A 19,798-nucleotide genomic window follows, 5' to 3' on the forward strand; every position below is an offset into this window, starting at 1 on the left:
AGCAGAGGAGTGGAGCCTTTTGTCTAGAGCGCATGGCCTTCATCCCGGATCCCCCTTTGACTCGGATAGCCAGACAAAACAGGAAATTGGGGGGCATTTGGGCAACAGTCTCGTCTTTGACCCCTGAACTCTACCGCCGCCCCGTCTTTGAAGTCCAGAGAGAGAATCACAAGCAATTACGTGCAACGCAAAGCATGTTCCCTCCAACATCCAGACCCTGCTGCATAGGCTGCTTTTACAGGACCAGAGCTCTGGGTTTTGTGTGCGTAGTGCAGTGATACTCAACTTGTGGGCCGGGGGGCCAGAAGCGGCCCGCGATAGGGTGCAGAGTGGCCCCCTTCCGCCGACCATGTTCTAATTCACAATGAAAACTAACGTGAAATAAAGTTTGACTGAGCTACAGCTAAATTGTCAAATACCGCCGTCTGCTCGCCACTCAGGCACTTATATGTACTTAACTAACTTAACCTAACTAACTTAACTTGACCTAACTAACTAATTGTCAGACTAAACTCTGCCTGACACCCCAAAAACCTACAATCCCCCCAAAATATATTGTTTGTTTATTAACTGGCCCCTGGCCTTACAAAAGTGGCCCCTGGGCAAAGCAAGTTGAGTATCCCTGGCATAGGCTGTGTGGGTGGGGTGTGTGTGTGTGTGTGTGTGTGTGTGTGTGGGGGGGGGGGGGTGTGTGTGTGTGTGTGTGTGTGTGTGTGTGTGTGTGTGTGTGTGTGTGTGTGTGTGTGTGTGGGGGCGGGGGGGGGGGGGGGGGGTGTTGTCTTCTGTCTTCTTCTGTCATCTGCTCTTTAGTTGGCCCAAAAACTGTTCACAATTTGGGTTATGAAGGTGTGGTCATGCATCTTTCTTCTCTGTTTAGTTGACACCTCAGACAATTTATATTTTGATTTGAATTTCTGCAAGCATGTACAGTGTAGCAAGACAAGCTTATGGCTGTGTAAAATGCCTCTGTTTACCTCTTTTTATCATTCACATGTATGTATTCATATTGCTAATAACAAGTAAACATGACTATTTCCAGTAGTATCATCCTTCACCTTAACCCATTGATACCTGATGCAGCATTTGCGTGTATATCCCTCATTTGTGTGTGTATCCCTTTAAGACCGCGAACCGCGTCAACGCGGTTCGCGGTCTTAAAGGGATACACACACAAATGCTGCATCAGGTATCAATGGGTTAAAGACGCCACTGTAGCTTCAAAGGAAGCTGTCAAGAATTCCGACTACTTGACTCCCATGTTTATATGGAACATGTAACGCACTAAAAATGTTGGACTATAAAATATGTAATGAATGAAGTGTCTGCATATAAACACCACCCTGAAAATTAGCTATGCTGTTGGCAGCCTGTCGCACAATTTCAAAATAATGCTTTGCACTTTTATGATGGAGCTATAAATGGCTCAACCGCCACAGTGTTATATTGCTATCAGTGTTTGCACGTGGACATACGATAGAGATGGAAGTTAAGGAAACACTTTCTTTAGTCCAGCGTTTATGCTAAATTATCAGGTGACCAAAAAAAAAGTTGATGTGAAATTGTTCATTTTTTCGATCCAAAAAGCAGATTTTCTGCACATCATGTCAATCATTCAATCAGTCCAAACTCCAAATTATTACCAAACATCAGTCAATGTTGTGATTAATTGGAATCATGTGAAACCAGCGAATAAAATCTAAATCTAAAAATAAAACCAAGGAAATTTCAATCGGGGGATGAGTCAATGTCACTTGACACCTCCGCCCTCATCTTCCCTGCTCCCCCACACCTCCAGACCGGTCCAGCCCTCAGCTTCCCTGCTCCCCCACACCTCCAGACCGGTCCAGCCCTCAGCTTCCCTGCTCCCCCACACCTCCAGGCTGGTCCAGCCCTCAGCTTCCTGCTCCCCCACACCTCCAGGCTGGTCCAACCTTCATCTTCCCTGCTCCCCCACACCTCCAGGCCGGTCCAGCCCTCATCTTCCCTGCTCCCCCACACCTCCAGGCCGGTCCAGCCCTCATCTTCCCTGCTCCCCCACACCTCCAGGCCGGTCCAACCTTCATCTTCCCTGCTCCCCCACACCTCCAGGCCGGCCACACCTCCAGGCTGGCCCAGCCCTAAGCTTCCTGCTCCCCCACACCTCCAGGCTGGTCCAGCCCTAAGCTTCCTGCTCCCCCACACCTCCAGGCTGGTCCAGCCCTAAGCTTCCTGCTCCCCCACACCTCCAGGCTGGTCCAGCCCTAAGCTTCCTGCTCCCCCACACCTCCAGGCTGGTCCAGCCCTAAGCTTCCCTGCTCCCCCACACCTCCAAGCCGGTCCAGCCCTAAGCTTCCCTGCTCCCCCACACCTCCAGGCCGGCCACACCTCCAGGCTGGTCCAACCTTCATCTTCCCTGCTCCCCCACACCTCCAGGCTGGTCCAGCCCTAAGCTTCCCTGCTCCCCCACACCTCCAGGCCGGCCACACCTCCAGGCTGGTCCAGCCCTAAGCTTCCCTGCTCCCCCACACCTCCAGGCCGGTCCAGCCCTAAGCTTCCCTGCTCCCCTGCGGGCGCTCCACTCTTCCTTCCTGGGCCATCGCTCCACCTGGCCTTGATTCTTCTCCTTCCTTCCCACTGACCTCCACGGTCCAGTCCTGACTGCAGAGTCACCTCCCTGCTCTCCTCTGACGTGAGTTGAAGGCTCATCTCGTAGATGAAGAAAGACATCACATCCCTCCCTCTCCCTGACCCTTTCTTCCTCTACTTGCATCTAATCTTGTTTCAGTTTCGAATGTTTCCCCCCCCCCCCCTTTTCTTTCAATCTGCCTGCCATGGCTTTTATTTCATTTAACACTCCTTTATGGCACATGCATTTATCGGGCTGAATCTTTCAGGAAGTGTAAAGAGCACCCCTGCGGGTGACCTAACGGAGACACATTTTTTTTATTAGTAATTAGGGCAGATTAATTGCCCGAATTGCCCTTATCATGCGATGTCACTAGAGCAATGATGACATCATCTGGTGACATCATCACTGATGACATCACTCACTGATGACATCATCATTGAGGGCTCAAGTAACATCACTGGTGACATCACCAATTCTATGTTCTATACACTAGCAAGCACCCGCTGCGCACTCGCCCGCCCTGCAGCTCGCCCACTGCGTATCGCATACGCAGCTCGGCCGCCACGCGGCCTCGCCTGCTCTATGTCATCACTGATGATGACATCATCACGGATGAGAACACTGATGACATCATCACTGATGACATCATCATTGAACTTATAGCCTCAGCCAGGAAGGATGACGTCATCACTGATGACATCACCTCATTAGGTAATTAGGGCAATCACCTAATTAAATAATTGCATCAATTGTGTCATCTAAATCAGTGATTATCAACCTTTTTGATATCGAGGACCCATAATTTAGTCCACATTTGAGCCACAGACCCCCATTTGATGAGACCTTGTCTCTCGGACCCAAATCTGAGAATCATTTTATTGTTAGATATGATTTTGTCCAGAATTCCATGACTCTCTGTATAGTCATGCATGGAAGAGAGGTGGTGATATAACAGTGAAACTATGATCAAAACAGTCATTTGTCGACATTCTCTGATTGTGTGAACTTCTTGTAAGTTAAATAATGGCGAGGCTTCATTTAATAGTTCATCAATTTGCTTAGGACCCCGAAATGGAACCATTGATCTAAACAACTATGTAAATGTAACGGTACAGAATCCATAAATCTTTAACTCGTCACCTTTTAGACTTTAGAAATGTAACTTTGTGCTTTTGAAGACCGACCGCTTTGGATCATTTTTATTCAAATGTTATTTTGTTGCTGTTGTTTCTGACATTTTAGGCAAAAGCAGATGAGGATTGGTGTGTTTTTTTCCATCATATTTGTGGCAGCAGAACTGAATTGATCTCAATTTCATGAATTATCTGAATGATGGATTATCTAAATTTCAGGCAAAAACAATTGGGCATGATGCCAGAAACATAGAGAATCCGAAGAATCGTCGTCTTAATAATAATCGTCGTTCAGTCTTATACAATAATACAGTTAGTTAACTCAATTACAGTGCTGAAGGAAAAGTCCTGTTTTTGTACAGTTTACTGGCCAAACCAAAACTCGTGCAACTGCATTGTCGATGTAACCCCCCCGGAGCCGATGAATATTATTAGCTTCACATTTTTCTTCGTTTGGTTGGGACATTTTAATTTACGTCAAGTGCTTAATTTGTGGAGACAGACGTCTGTTTGAGGCAACTCAAGGACGCAATGACAAAGCGGCACGCAAGCAGCAGATTCCATTTTCAGAACGAGTATTCTGCTCTGGGGCTAAACCGATGATAAATAATTCATTGTATAATGAGCACCTAGGAATGGTTTCTATTTTTCCACACACGCTTGCAATTTGTTATAACTTGCAGTTGCACACATACGTGGAATCTGTTCCAATTCAGTCTTGTATAGACCAAATCAGCGGGATGTTTACATTTACTTCCGGGTACCCCTGGGTCCACACATTATAATGGCGGTGAACGGCACAAACTGACGTGTTGAAGACAAAAACAGACAAAGAAGACAAAAATGGTTCGTCCGTGTTGTGTTGTTGTTTAATATCATTCATAACAACACTTTCACTAACGTTAGTGGAGACCAGACTAGCTAATTTACCTGTTGGACCAGACCAGACCAGTCACCAGAGTAGATTTGAAGCTAAATTAAATTAACGTCGCGTCAGTAGCTCTGTCTGTAACGTTAACGAGTCTGCAGTAAAACAACAGCGAGTTTGACAGACAAACAAACGTTATTAGCTAGCTAACACTACATAAAACAAACACAGAAGAAAGGCTAGATACGTCGGACAAGCATGTTTACCAACCGTTTAACCATTTAAATTGAAAGTAGTCGGCCGAAAACAACGAGAGGGTTTGACAGCATTTATTTGACAACACGCACATTTAAACCTGCCGCCTTCCCCAAGTGGTACCCGGAAGTAAATTTGTTTACATGGTGACGTCACGGTGATTTGGTCTATACTATTTCAAAAAGGTATGTTTTTTAAATGTCTTGAATGAATCCTCCCCCCATTCATTATTTGGGATGACCTTTGTGTTTGTTTGTGCTTTCTTCAATTTTTTTTTTTTTTTTTATCCATTAGCGACCACAGCTTGTTACTGGGTCCAGTCAGTGGCGCCATGGTCCACACGACACCAGTTCAACCAGGAACTCTCTATCACATCGGGTTCTCTCTTCCTCTTCCTTTGTTTTGGTCCCGTTTCCTTCCTTGTTTTCTGAGATACCGTTGCCCTCTGATGGAAGTCTAAACATAAAACAAGACTTTGAAAGCAAATAAACTACAACAAATATAGCGTCCTAGAACTTTGCCTCTTGCCACGGCCGACCCCAGATTTTACGGAATCCTAAGCCAGATTTTGGTGCATACCACATGTAGTGCCTTTTGGTGAATTGTGTATATTTGTTTAAGGCACAAGAACATAATAAAAAGCCCTGATCCGTTATATAGGAATGTAGTATTATTATGGGATGGGTTTGGGGTTATCCTCCTGAGACCCGGCAATTCATTTTTGTCCACACTGTGGACATTATTCTCATCATTATTCTCCGGCCTTCATTGTAAGAACCATATATGCATGCAGCCCATTCCCACAATCCCGCCAGTTGGGGGGTATGTATGGTTGGGTGAGGCTCGCTATAGGGACCATTTCTACTGGAGAGGTTTGAGAAGTGCCGGGTGCCATCATGGGGGTCTTCTTCACAAAACATCTGCCACGGCCTCGGCCAGAAGAAGGCTCTGCTCTATTGAACTTGAGTGAAGCTGAAGATCCAGGTACTGTGGCAGGCAGAGGGGATGACGGGACCGAGGTGCGCCTTGGAGAAGACTTCTGGGCTCGAGCCAATTTCTTGTGCTTGGCTTCGGGATTGGAGAGTGCCGGTCCCTGTCATCACTCAAACAATTGTGACATCATCAATGACATCATCATCGGTGACATCGTCAGTGGGAGCAGGGAAGGGATGCTTATGGGGTCACAATGGCCCGGACAGCGGTTGAGCTACAGGGTGGGCGAGGCCGCACATATATATGTGTGTGTGTGTGTGTGTGTGTGTGTGTGTGTGTGTGTGTGTGTGTGTGTGTGCGTGTGCGTGTGCGTGTGCGTGTGTGTGTGTGTGTGTGCGTGCGTGCGTGCGAGCGTGCGTGCGTGCGTACGTGCGTGGGCTGGGCGGGTGAGTCACATCGTTTGCCAGTTGCAAATCACATAAACTCAACCTAAATATTCTGTCATGTTTATTCCAACAAACACATAACATAGCAGCACCTCGTCCATCAACCTGTGCAGCAGCGGTTGACTTGGCTAATGCCGGCATTAACATTAATGAAGGCTAACACACTATTTATGCAGCGCTGCTTTCTAGAGTACTGTTACTCCCATCACCCTTTTCCATCGCTCGCCCTCCGCCCACCCCTCATGCTATTAGCACATAGAATGGAAGTTCAGATGAATGGTTAATTTCCAGGAAGCCCCTGCGTACTGTCATAAAGTGCTTTCCATTAATTAGTGACTCTGTTTCTCAGAACGACGGGGAGAGGGAACACAGTGATTAATGAGATAACTAGTGCAGCCAGCGCGCCGAGCCCCCGGTGGCGAGCGTGAGAGTCGGACCGGCAAAGAGAGAGAGAGGAAGGAAAATAAATACGCCGGCTCTCGAAAAAATTGCATGGAAATTCATTGAAAGGCGAAGAAGCCGAGTGGCGTTTCCGAAGGGATGGTGCAGAGCATGAGTGCTGAACTGTGAGGGAGAGGGCAGAGTGAGTACACCCTGTCCTGGTGCCAGACAAGACCAGGATGAGGGCAGAGTGAGTACACCCTGTCCTGTGCCAGACAAGACCAGGATGAGGGCAGAGTGAGTACACCCTGCCTGGTGCCAACAGACAAGACCAGGATGAGGGCAGAGTGAGTACACCCTGCCCTGTGCCAGACAAGACCAGGATGAGGGCAGAGTGAGTACACCCTGCCCTGTGCCAGACAAGACCAGGATGAGGGCAGAGTGAGTACACCCTGCCCTGTGCCAGACAAGACCAGGATGAGGGCAGAGTGAGTACACCCTGCCTGGTGCCAGACAAGAGGAGGGTGGGTGTGTGCTCAGAGGAGAAGTGTTAACACAGAGAGCAGCTCAGGACAGGCAGCTTCAAGACTTTGTTCATTATCTCCAGGTGCAAAGGTTCATTCTGCTGCTGTAAGTGCCTTGGGATGAGATGATACATTTCATCTTATATATACAGCAGGTTGGCTCTGTCAGGGAATAAGATTTTGCACTGAGGCAAAGACTCGTAAATATTTTTTGGAATTACCCTGAGAGTCTGTAAAGGCAGAAGCGTCTGTCTGTCTGTCCTTCATATATCTCGAGAACTATTCCTCCGATCGACTTCAAACTCAGGGCGTACGCTGCTGGGAACCCGACGGCATGCAGTGCCAAATATGCAATTTGGACATGCGCATAGTCATGGCGCCACCTACTGGCAACCCAAAAAGCGTTTTATCTCGAGAACCATTCGTCCGATCGACTTCAAACTTGGGGAGTGCGCTGCCGGGAACCTGACGGAGTGCAGTCTCGGATTCCGTGCAATTCGGCCAATCCGGGGGGGGAGGGGGGGCTGAAGAGTGGGCGAGCATGACGTGTGAATGGGGGGAAGGGGAGGGGGGGGGCACTGCACTAGTGTACATTTGATTTTGGATCATCATTTTGGCAGTAAGACCAAAAAACTCTTCAAAAAATCTCTCCCCAGTGAAGTAAATCTCTCACACGTGTCCTTTTTTGTACATGCGTTAACTCAAACTCGCAAAGCCCTTCGAGCATCTTGGCTGTTGTTCACATCTTAAACTAAGTGAGGAGCAGCTCCAAACAGATAAATATTGTAGCTGGCTAACGTTACTCACCCTTGGCAGCCTTCCTCTGCGGAGAGATTCCTCCGGACCCAGGCTGGCGTGAGTCCAGAGGTCTGGGCAGACATTATCTCCACCAGCATCCCTGCATGTTTTCATACGGGGGCCTCCTAGTCTGTCCAGGCCCAGGCTGTTAGTGGCTGGGAGTGGGTCGCAGGACTTGGGGAGTGTGTGTGTGTGTGTGTGTGTGTGTGTGTGTGTGTGTGTGCGTGTGCGTGCGTGTGTGTGTGTGTGTGTGCGTGCGTGTGCGTGTGTGTGTGTGCGTGTGCGTGTGAATGTTTATGTATGCGTGTGTGTGTGTGTTGAGTACACTGCCGCCTTGGTGGGGCAACACACTGTCTGCCATGTCTCTGGTCTAGAGGAGAAGCCATTAGGGGAGCGATGGAGCTGATGACATGTTGTTCCTGTGACGGCCCGACGGCACCGCGCTCCCCTCCGCATACTACCGGAGCGCCAGCCGGGTCTGCGAGCAGGACAGACACAGAGACACATGGACAGAGCGGGACAGACACAGAGACAGATGGACAGAGTGGGACAGACACAGAGACAGATGGACAGAGCGGGACAGACACAGAGACAGATGGACAGAGCGGGACAGACTCAGAGACAGAGACAGAGCGGGACAGACACATGGACAGAGTGGGACAGACACAGAGACAGAGCGGGACAGACACAGAGACAGAGCGGGACAGACACAGAGACACATGGACAGAGCGGGACAGACACAGAGACACATGGACAGAGCGGGACAGACACAAAGACAGATGGACAGAGCGGGACAGACACATGGACAGAGCGGGACAGACTCAGAGACAGATGGACAGAGCGGGACAGACACAGAGACACATGGACAGAGCGGGACAGACACATGGACAGAGCGGGACAGACACAGAGACACATGGACAGAGCGGGACAGACACAGAGATAGATGGACAGAGCGGGACAGACACAGAGACAGATGGACAGAGCGGGACAGACACAGAGACAGATGGACAGAGCGGGACAGATACAGAGACAGATGGACAGAGCGGGACAGACACAGAGACAGATGGACAGAGCGGGACAGACACAGAGACACATGGACAGAGCGGGACAGACACAGAGATAGATGGACAGAGTGGGACAGACACAGAGACAGATGGACAGAGCGGGACAGATACAGAGACAGATGGACAGAGCGGGACAGACACAGAGACAGATGGACAGAGCGGGACAGACACAGAGACACATGGACAGAGCGGGACAGACTCAGAGACAGATGGACAGAGCGGGACAGAGACACCTGGACAGAGTGGGACAGACACAGAGACTGAGACAGAGCGGGCCAGACACATGGACAGAGCGGGACAGACACAGAGACAGATGGACAGAGCGGGACAGAGACAGATGGACAGCGTTTATTTTGGGAGGTGGTCTGGTGCCGGACACCCTGTCTACTCTTCTACCAACTTTCACCCACCCCCCCTCCTCCCAACCCCCTCCCCTTCTCAAACACACACGCATGCAGGCACACACACACACACACACACACACACACACACGCACGCACGCAAGCACGCACGCACACACACACACACACACACACACACAGCCTATCTCCCAGCCCTTCAGACAGAAGCATGCTTTTACACAGAACCCGTAGCAAGTGCTAGACTGACACCAAGGCTGTAAAGGTTTTTTGTTTGTTTATTTGCTTGTTTTTTACATGTTAATGAAATGACTCTGGGCTCAGTTAAGCCTTCTCCCCAATTCTGATACTGCAAAGAGAAGAAATGGCCATCACATCAGCTGACTAGTGGTGATTTTGTGGGAAAAGTTGCGATCACGTTCATCAACACAACTTTCCCCAAAACTCTTAATTTCATTATAGGCTAAGTCAGAGGTTCTCAAATGTTTTTCAGCCAAGGGCCCCTTACAAGATAGAAAATATACCGGGGACCCCCTCATTCTGATTTGTGATTTTGGGCTTAATTGTGTAACATGCTTGACTTTTAAATTGATAGGTTTGTTAGATTAGAATGTAATCCATGAACCATTTTAGATTTAAAGCATAAAATATTTTTGTTGAACTATGAAGCTTTTGCAACAAAAAAAAAATATATATATATTTTCCTGAAAACTTTTCGCGGACCCCCTGGCAAAGTGCAACGGACCCCGTGGTGGTCCCTGGACCCCCATTTGAGAACCACTGGGCTAAGTGATGTTTCTCTACGCCCAATTCAATGATAGCTTACTTCATTTTTCACTCTTATGCTGATTTGTGTTTAGGAAGCGAAATGCATGCAATTCACTGCCAGTGTGTGGTTGCAAGTGTTTTTCCCCTTAGACTGACCATGTCCGGTTTTGACAGGACCGCACTGTAGCATCTCGTTACATTTATCCTCTTTGAATTTCAACGATGCAGATTTTCCATTTATCTATTGATGACTATTTATCATCATCAATGCTAATAATCCTCTCTACACCACAGGCAGATGACACACGGTGTGACATCATGACACACGGTGTGTGACATCATCGGCATAGACAAAAAAGCAACATAATCCAATAATGACCTTATAACCACACCTGACTGTGGGAAACGTGCTGTGGTCATGTGACAAGACGATGTGGGACTGTGAGCCAGACTGAATGAATCTGTGTTTCACCAACGTTGATTTCCAAAGTTGGAATTACCTTTACGTATAATGTATGTTTGAATGAAGTGTGGTAAATGGCCTCATCTGCATTTTATGATCTTATTTTTCTTCATTTCAGTTCAATTCAGTCTTTATAATATTATCATTATGATTTGTTTTGCAGCAACTAAATCGATGAATATAGAATACAAAATCGTACAAAATGAACACAAAACATTCTGTAGATGCACACATATACATGCAAAGCCCATAGGAAGAAAATGCAATTTGTAAAGTGCTTTGGTGCCTGTGCGACAATTTGGTGCCGAGATACAGTGGAGAGCTGAGGGGGGAAAGAGACGTGATTACCGGTGTTGACGTGTGCTAAACAAGCCGCAATGGCTCCATGCACGGCCGCCAGTCGCGGGCCAGCGTTGTGTTTTCTGCGGCCATTGGAACCCTCAACTCCTCCAAGACTCCTTCCAAACACGTCTCTTCCCCCAGCCTGCATCCCTGCATCTGATTGAGTTACACAGGGGAACACATTTTGAACAGGTGCCCAGCGAAACCCCTCCCCAGCCACACACACACACACGCACACGCACACACACACGCACACGCACACACACACACACACACCACACACATACACTCGCCCCCCCCCCCCCCCTCCCCTTCTTCCTTGACTCGCTGATCCTGTCATTGTAACACGACTCCCACACAACAGAATCTTCCCTGCAGCTCTGTCGTCCTGGACATACTCCAGCGGTGCAGAGCTGCATAGCTGGACACGCTACTAGCTATTCTGATATGAGGTTGCAAACGGTTCCCCACCCAGGAACCCTGCGCTGACCCCACACAGGGCCGCAAAACGCGTCCGCTTGGAAGCAGCTTGAGGAGTCATTAAAATGCCAGTCTCCAGCAGCCAGGGAGGCTGGGCGGGGTCGGGCGGGGGGTGTTGGCACGGTGCCAGCGGGGGAAACCCTGAACCCTAGTCTCTCTCGATACCCCGTTATGCCTCGCACTGCTCATGGCCCTATAGGTTTTCAGGCTATAGTCTAGCATGTGTGCGCACTTTGTTATTTTGGCATCACAGGATGAGGTTTCTAACTCACGATGTCCGTGTTGCTTGCTTCCCCACCATGGCTTTGTGAGCATCCGTCATTGATGTGGCACTGCTGTGTATATACCTCATGATGCCAGTGTTGTTGTAGTCGAGTCGAGTCGCACCCCGAGTCCGAGTCCGAGTGGACTCGTTTTCAGGACTCGTGACTTGACTTGAGCATTCATGCATTCAGACTCGGAAGTTGGAGACGAGGACTCAGACTTGTTAATTGATAAAGACTGTTTTTTTTGTTCATTTTTTGTAATAAGCCCTATAATAATAATAATAATAATAATAATAATAATAATAATAATAATAATAATAATATATTGATAGCTATATTAATACCATGTCATTATTACATTTCGTGCAAGGGCAGGCATGTGTGTTCCACCTACAGTGGTTCAGTAACTCCGGATTCGGACTCAGACTCAGGTAATGGGGACTTGAGATGGACTTTACTCAGACTCTTCTTCGGTGACTCGGACTTAGACTCGTACACTGGGGGAACTTGAGACTTGACTCGGACTCGAGATATAGTGACTTGACCACAACACTGCCTCAAGGCAGCACATCAAAGTTCAGATCTTCATGCAGGGCATGTGTGGGGATCATGTCCACAAGCTGCAGCAAGGCCCTCTAGCACTGACCTTTAGCATCCCTTTATGTAGCCTGCTTGACCTCCTGTAGCCTCAGGAAAATATCACAGATTCATTGAGCTGATGTGTTGGGAAAATGTGAACAATCATCTCACTACTATAAGACGGAGGGGTTCCACGTGGTGCGCAGCGCGGGCACGCCAAGCAAAGCATGTAATACTTCTAGTAAAAATAAAAAATAAAACCGATTTCTGCAGAATCAAAGAGAGGTGAAATAATAATAACAATAATAATACTGTAATAATAATAATAGTAGCAGGCTAGCAGTAGTAATAATAATAATAATGATAATAATAATAATTTGTAATTTGTATTGTAAAGTGTTGTTCCTTAAATCACAGTTTAGGTAAATCAACATGTCTTTTTGTCTGAGTTTACTGGTGTCTCCATTCAACCCGCACAGGCAGCAGGGATCCCATTGACGCCTATACTGTCTAATAGAACAGTGCGGTGGAATGTAGATGTTTACATTTGGACAGTAACGCCCCCTCCCCTCTATTAGAAACCTGGAAGTGAAGATTAACAACGTGGTGATACACGGATTGAATCCATCCTCACTTCTTATTGGATAGCTGACAAAATAACAATAAGCCATCTTCCCCGTACTATTAGCCTATATTATTATTAGCCTATAATTAATATTAATAATATCTTAATAGCATGCAGCAGCAGTAGTGGTACTGTACTAGAGCACATAATTGGGAAATAATCATTTAAAGGGATTTTACCATAAACTCACGACGACATACATAGGCCTACATTTTATTTTTTTAACAGTCTGATTACCTCTTGCAGGCCCGGTAGACATTCATATTTCCAACGGACAGATCCGTGCTGAACACTCTCAGTCGGCGCTACTACACGCTGTGCACCATTTGGAGTTTCAGCACAGCAGAGGAAGGATGTTGCGTCTTTAAGAGTTAAGAAACTTGAAACCATGTTTGCGCAACAATCAGTGCGGCTCCAAGCCGCCAAAGTGTCTAGACTGGCACATGATGGCGGGAATCAACCAATGGCTCCAGAGCTCTCCTCTGTGGCCCCGTGAGAGAGAGAGAGAGAGAGGGAGAGAGAGAGAGGGAGAGAGAGAGAGAGAGAGAGAGAGAGAGAGATGCGTCAAGCCAGACAGTATAAGATAAGAAGCTGAGTGATTTGCCTTCAGAATAAAAGTGCGCATGACAGTGGGATGGCTGCTATTCTGCAGAGCTGCCCCCCAAAATAATAATAATAATAATAATAATAATAATAATAATAATAATAATAATAATAATAATAATAATTTATAAATATTATTTTCAAGATAACAGACGTATATCCTTCCAAGCGGTCTTTGGCAGTCCTATAGCGTAGCATGTCATATCTCGCGTAAGTCCATGGTGGAGTAGAAAATGACTCAATTACATAATTGAATGCATCCTTAAACATAGCCTATTCTCTATTAAATAGAGAATAGTATAAAATGGTGGTACTTCTACTCAGACATCGCGACCCATGTTCACCATAAAGTTGTTTTAGTTTGAAAATCCTGAACCGGAAGTACTGTTTTTATTCTGACTGGCTTGACTCTGGTGTGTGTGTGTGTGTGTGTGTGTGTGTGTGTGTGTGTGTGTGTGTGTGTGTGTGTGTGTGTGTGTGTGTGTGTGTGTGCGTGCGTGCGTGCGTGCGTGCGTGCGTGCGTGCGTGCGTGCGTGCGTGCGTGTGCGTGCGCTGCGCACTGCATCCGAAAAGGACTGTGCGGGCAGGGGAGTGGAGAGTGGAGTAATTCCAGCTCTCTTTAACAACTTCTCAGCACGGAATCCGTCCTGGAGTTTGGCACTGGCGTCCTCAGCCCCGGAGCGGCTATCTATCTCCTTTATTCCGGCACTGCACAGGGATTATTGCTTCTTCTTCTTCCACGCAGTGAATCAAAAGATTGGGATTTTGTCTGTATAGTGTGAGGATTATATATTCGGGGGTGAAGGAACTCCGCCGATGTGTCTGGAGCGGATTTTAAGGATCTAGGGTTCCCAAAACCCAAGGGGGAAAAAAAAAACTGGCAAACTTGGATTTATACTTTCTGTTGCTGATGTCGCTTAGTTAATGAATAGACCTATAGATTAGTTTTGCGCATTGTCTGGTGGTCTAGCTATGGTGCTGGGTTTGTGTGTGGGGTCTCCGGAGTCTCGGGGGGCTGTGGGCTTGTCGAGAGCGCTGGCAAAAGTTGTGGCTTAATTGAGTTGGCGACAGCGGGTCACTACTAGCCAGTGTGGCTGTGTGCAGCGTTCACCTTCTGCAGGCGTTTTTGATGCAACACATGAGCGAATATGACTTTCTAAATGCTGCGGGGTAGCGATCAATCTGTGACCTCCGGCTGCGCATGTTGTGCGCACCCTGCGCAAAGCCTTGATCTTGCGCGGCGAGCGTAAAATCGATGTGGCATCTCCACAGACCGGGACTGGACCGATACGACACATCCAGAACTGTCTAGGTTTGTCGTATGTTCAGGTCGAAACGCTCAGGTCTTGTACGGCGACTCTGGAGAAGCCGTCTGGTCACCGAGAGCGACGGGGGGCGAGATGGAGGCCGACGAGGTGAGGAGGAGGGGGCTCGGGACAGGAACCCAGGGAAGCGCGCAGCAGTCCGAGTGGAGCACCGGCCGGTGACCCGTGCTGACCCGGCGGCTCCGGCGGGGCCTCTGGGGGAAGCCGGGGACCCGACAGAGAGCGCGGACAGGGAGGAAGAGGAGCAGCAGCACCCAGACGATGACCGGGGTGCCATGTGCGTCCCCGGGCATCGAGGAGGCTGTCGGCGGGGACGGGAGGGTGATGACAGCAGGACGGTGACATGTTGTTTGTTTGGGGAATGGGACCTCAGACCCCGGAGCCCTCATCGTTGGGCCCCGAGGAAAGACGGAGGGGGCCCGTCGTCGTGTCAGTGCGCGGAGGAGGAACTCAAGAGCGTCGCTTACGCGCTTTTAAAAAGACTCAAGGAGAAGGCTCTGGACGCGCTGGTGAAGGCCGTAGAGACCAAAGGGGGGATACCCAGTGAATGCGTCATGGTGCCGCGGGCCGACCTGCGGCTCGGTGCGCATCACATCTCTCCACAGTACCTGCTCTGTAAGCTGTATCGCTGGAGCGACCTGCAGCTCTGTGCCCGGCTCAAGGCGCTGTGCCACTGTCAAAGTTTCAGCGCAGTGGACAGCGCCAAGGTGTGCTGCAACCCCTATCACTACAGCCGCTTATGTGGGCCAGGTAAGGACACCAGCCTACCATGGGAGGGGGGGCGGGGGGGGGGGGGGGGGGGGGCATTACATGTGGTCACCCCTTCCTTAGATATTCCACATCAGAAATTGAAGTTTGAAGAGGGTGACACCCTATTACAGTAAAGGTCCTCCTTCTGTCGTGATGTCTCTGCCAGATGAAGCAACTCTAAAATTAAACCATTAGGCGTTTTTCTGGACCCCCCCCCCCCCCTCTTCCCCTGCATCTCCCTCGAGGTCCCCTGTGGGCCCTCGGACCCCACTTTGGGAACCCACTGGTCCACAGCTCACCAAAACCACGCAGCTGCAGGGCATATAGGCCTACTTGATCACATCAAAGTGATGTGCGTCATGGCTTTGGATTAGATTTGGATTTTATTATAGTGCATTTTGGCATCAACGACTGGCAATAAGATTGATGTGTAGCCTACATGATATGGACTGTAATTCCCAATTAGCAGGGTCTATATGCCTTTAAGCTTGGCCTGAGACCTGCACCCGAGGTGGAATGTTGTTTAAAAGATGAAAATAGGCTACTGAAATTAACTGACTATAAAAACAGAGCCATTCAGTTCTCCCTGTTTCAGCCCAGGCGCTCCTAGCACTGATGAAGCCATGTCAGATCTCTCCTGGTGGGCGTTTATATTCAGCCTAAAATATGTTTTGGTGGTTACAATGCAAACGTTTATTTTGCAGGCGTGTTAGTGATGGTATAATAATAATAATAATATCCAAGCTGTATGGCTACTTATCGTGGTGGCCTACATTCACCCATACCCACCCATACATACATACACCCCCCCCCCCCCCATAAACCCTACCTCACACTACACTTTAGACACAATTAGTCGCGTTTCAGTGGCTATAATCCCACAGTTTTATATAACTCTGCCTTTGAGTTTAATTTGGCAAAGCATTATTTTGATGTCGTCCTCGCATTGCCTGGTTTAAATTTGTGCACAAACTTTGCCTCCCACATCATCCATTTGAAGCTCGCTCTCCAGTTGCACTTAGTCTCTTTTTTCTCTTGACAAGAAGGTCCTCCTCTTGTTATTTAGGTGAAGGAGTGGTGATAATATACAGTTTGCATAGGGCTGGCGCCAGACTGACGCGCTGGGTATCTGACTGACTGAGGACTCCGGCAATTACTGCCTCTGCTCTTAAAGGGGCCGCAGCATCATGTCCGCTCTGCTCTGGAGCTCCTCTCCATTCTACAGACAGTGCTGCTGACACATTACTCAGATTTCGAGTGTGTGTGTTGTTGTTGTTGTTGTTGTTGTTGTTGTTGTTGTTGTTGTTGTTATTCTTTGAATCTGTGTGCACGTTTGTGTGTGTGTGTGTGTGTGTGTGTGTGTGTGTGTGTGTGTGTGTGTGTGTGTGTGTGTGTGTGTGTGTGTGTGTGTGTGTGTGTGTGTGTGTGTGAAACACATAATAATCCCTGTATGGGTCTGTACATCACTTTATATTGACACATTTAGTCAAAACTACTGAGTGTTGAGTGTGTTACTGAACGCACTGAAATAAAAAGTATCCTTATTGTGTCACTGGCGACACGGCTGTGCAAAAAAATCAATGTTGATTGATTGAAAAGTTTATTTCTATAGACGGTTTTAACTTGACAACAAAAACTGTCTAAATTGAACCCCCGCTCACTTCCTGTTGCAGTGTTTACTATGGACATAAAAGAAAAAAAAACATTCAAGTGCAGGACTGACCATTCTGTGAAAACCGTCTATACAGCTGAGCGGCGAAAACAAAAGTAACGATGTCGAGTGAATATTTCTGCAGTTTGCCGAATGCTGAGAAAAAGGAAGTGCTGTGGGGTTGCGCTCTGGTGAAAACCGTCTATATGTCTCAAGCAGCATCAGAGGATATAGCCTACAGAAGAATAAGACTATTAAAATTGAGTGTGATAGAGACTAATAGAGAGAAAATAACAGCAAAACAGACACAGCTCAAACTATTGAGAATAATAAATAAAGTTAGAGCATCTTGACGTTAGTTAATGCTTAATAATGCTTAATAAGCATTAACTAACCCGTAGTTAATGCTTATTAACTAACGCTTAGACTTAATTACCCCCTAACCATTAGTCTGTCAAGGCTGTATCTTCTACAACCTTCGAATGCTCCATAGACAGTCTGTACGTTTGCCTGTTAAAATTTGGCCAGAAGCAGACCAGAAGGAAGTTCAACGGTATTCGACCAATCACGACACATGTAAACATAATGGATGCATGTGATTGGGTAAATGAGCGGATGTCGTGTCTTGGGTGGACGTCCCGCCTTTAGGCGCAACATCCGTTTTGACCAACTTTCGCCACACACAGACATAGTTGTCGGGGACATCATGCAAATTGCAGAGCCAACGTGTCTTTTAACCCTAAACATAACCCTACCCCTAACTAACCCTAAACTATTAAATAATATATAAAAGAATAGTTAATATGAACACCATTAGTAAATTATTACTATTACACATTAGTTAACTGTTAATAATACATCCTTATTGTAAAGTTTTACCCATATTCATGTAACTAAACAATACTGTGTGAGATCATTACATTGCTATTTCTCAACGGATGGTTTCAGCGTCTCTGTGTCCCTTTTGTTCATACAGCTTTTAACTTTGGTTGTTGTTGTCTTTTCAGAATCACCTCCTCCCCCATATTCTCTGTCCCGTTCAGATGAACATAAGCCACTGGGTGAGTGTCACTAGATCACCTGTAACAAACCAGGAAATGACATCAAAGGTGTCATATTTTGTAACGATGACAATCTTTACAATCTGCTTGTACTGAAAGTGTCTCAGAGTTGGTCAGGGGCGTTACCTGTGACAGAGTTGGTCAGGCGTTACCTGTGACAGTCTTTACCTGTGACAGGCGTTACCTGTGACAGTCTTTACCTGTGACAGTCTTTACCTGTGACAGTCTTTACCTGTGACAGTCTTTACCTGTGACAGGCGTTACCTGTGACAGAGTTGGTCAGGCGTTACCTGTGACAGTCTTTACCTGTGACAGTCTTTACCTGTGACAGGCGTTACCTGTGACAGTCTTTACCTGTGACAGTCTTTACCTGTGACAGTCTTTACCTGTGACAGGCGTTACCTGTGACAGAGTTGGTCAGGCGTTACCTGTGACAGTCTTTACCTGTGACAGGCGTTACCTGTGACAGGCGTTACCTGTGACAGGCGTTACCTGTGACAGGCGTTACCTGTGACAGGCGTTACCTGTGACAGTCTTTACCTGTGACAGTCTTTACCTGTGACAGTCTTTACCTGTGACAGTCTTTTACCTTTTGAGGAATCACATGATGACACCCACGTAAACAACAGAGTGGATCGTCAGTCTCTTCCCACGGTTTCCGCGGGATCTTAAAAAGTCTAAAATCCACTCATCAGAATTTTAGGCCTTCAAATGTCTTAAATTGGACCGCATTGATATGAAATGTCTTAAATACGATTTTGCTAGGTCTTAAATTGATCGAAGTTATTATGAAGTTAACGTTACTTAAAAAGTTGCATTAACTTCAGTCTCGCATAAAGCTGCTGTAAAAACACCTGCTGCCATCCCCAATACAGTTTCATATCCCTCATACTTTGTTTTGCCACTATAGACGTGAAATAGGTCTTCAATTGTCTTCATAATGGTCTTAAAAACGCCTTAAAAAGCCTTAATTTTAACTTGTTAAAACCTGCAGAAAGCCTGTCTTCCATGCTTTGAGCTTCTAGTCTCGCTCATCTGTGCTTTTTGTTCATTTCACCAGACTCAACTCTGTCTTACACTGAAACTGTGCCCCCCCACTACTCCAACGCGCCTCACGTCCCGCCAAGAGACTACACAGGTGAGTCGCATCATTATGATTGTACCGGCGCACGCATACTAACTCTGGATACCTGCTCATCACACGGTGGCGTGATGGCTCCGTGGTAAGATGACCCTCTTCTTGTGGTGAGAGAGGAGGGCATAATATGCTCAGTCTAGGATAGAGAACACCCCCCCCCCCCCCCCCCTTCAGGAGTCAAGACGTTGGTGGTGGACTGGGGCTGTAGTGAACAGTTCAGGGGCCATTACAAGGTTTTTGTTTCAGGGGGGCTTTGTGAAGGAAATACATTTCCCTGTTGGAGGACGACGCATGTGTCACAAATAATCAACAGGGAAATATTTGAGTTGCATGAGATGTGTGTGTGTGTGTGTGTGTGTGTGTGCGTGCGGGCGTGCG

General features: G+C 47.5%; 1 protein-coding gene across 1 annotated transcript in view; it reads left to right on the plus strand.

Moving 5' to 3' along the window:
- The first annotated feature begins 14,137 nt into the window (after positions 1-14,137).
- The window catches only part of LOC310790853 (mothers against decapentaplegic homolog 6-like), a 34,408-nt gene continuing 28,747 nt past the window's right edge, over positions 14,138-19,798 (plus strand). Inside the window, exons 1-3 of the mRNA XM_083652562.1 lie at positions 14,138-15,570; positions 18,229-18,282; positions 19,343-19,420. Coding sequence (XP_083508688.1) covers positions 14,817-15,570; positions 18,229-18,282; positions 19,343-19,420 — 886 coding nt within the window. The 5' untranslated portion in view covers positions 14,138-14,816. The remainder of the gene's footprint in view (positions 15,571-18,228; positions 18,283-19,342; positions 19,421-19,798) is intronic.

This window comes from Poromitra crassiceps (genome assembly GCF_964638095.1).
Source record: "Poromitra crassiceps genome assembly, chromosome: 16".
Taxonomy (NCBI): domain Eukaryota; kingdom Metazoa; phylum Chordata; class Actinopteri; order Beryciformes; family Melamphaidae; genus Poromitra; species Poromitra crassiceps.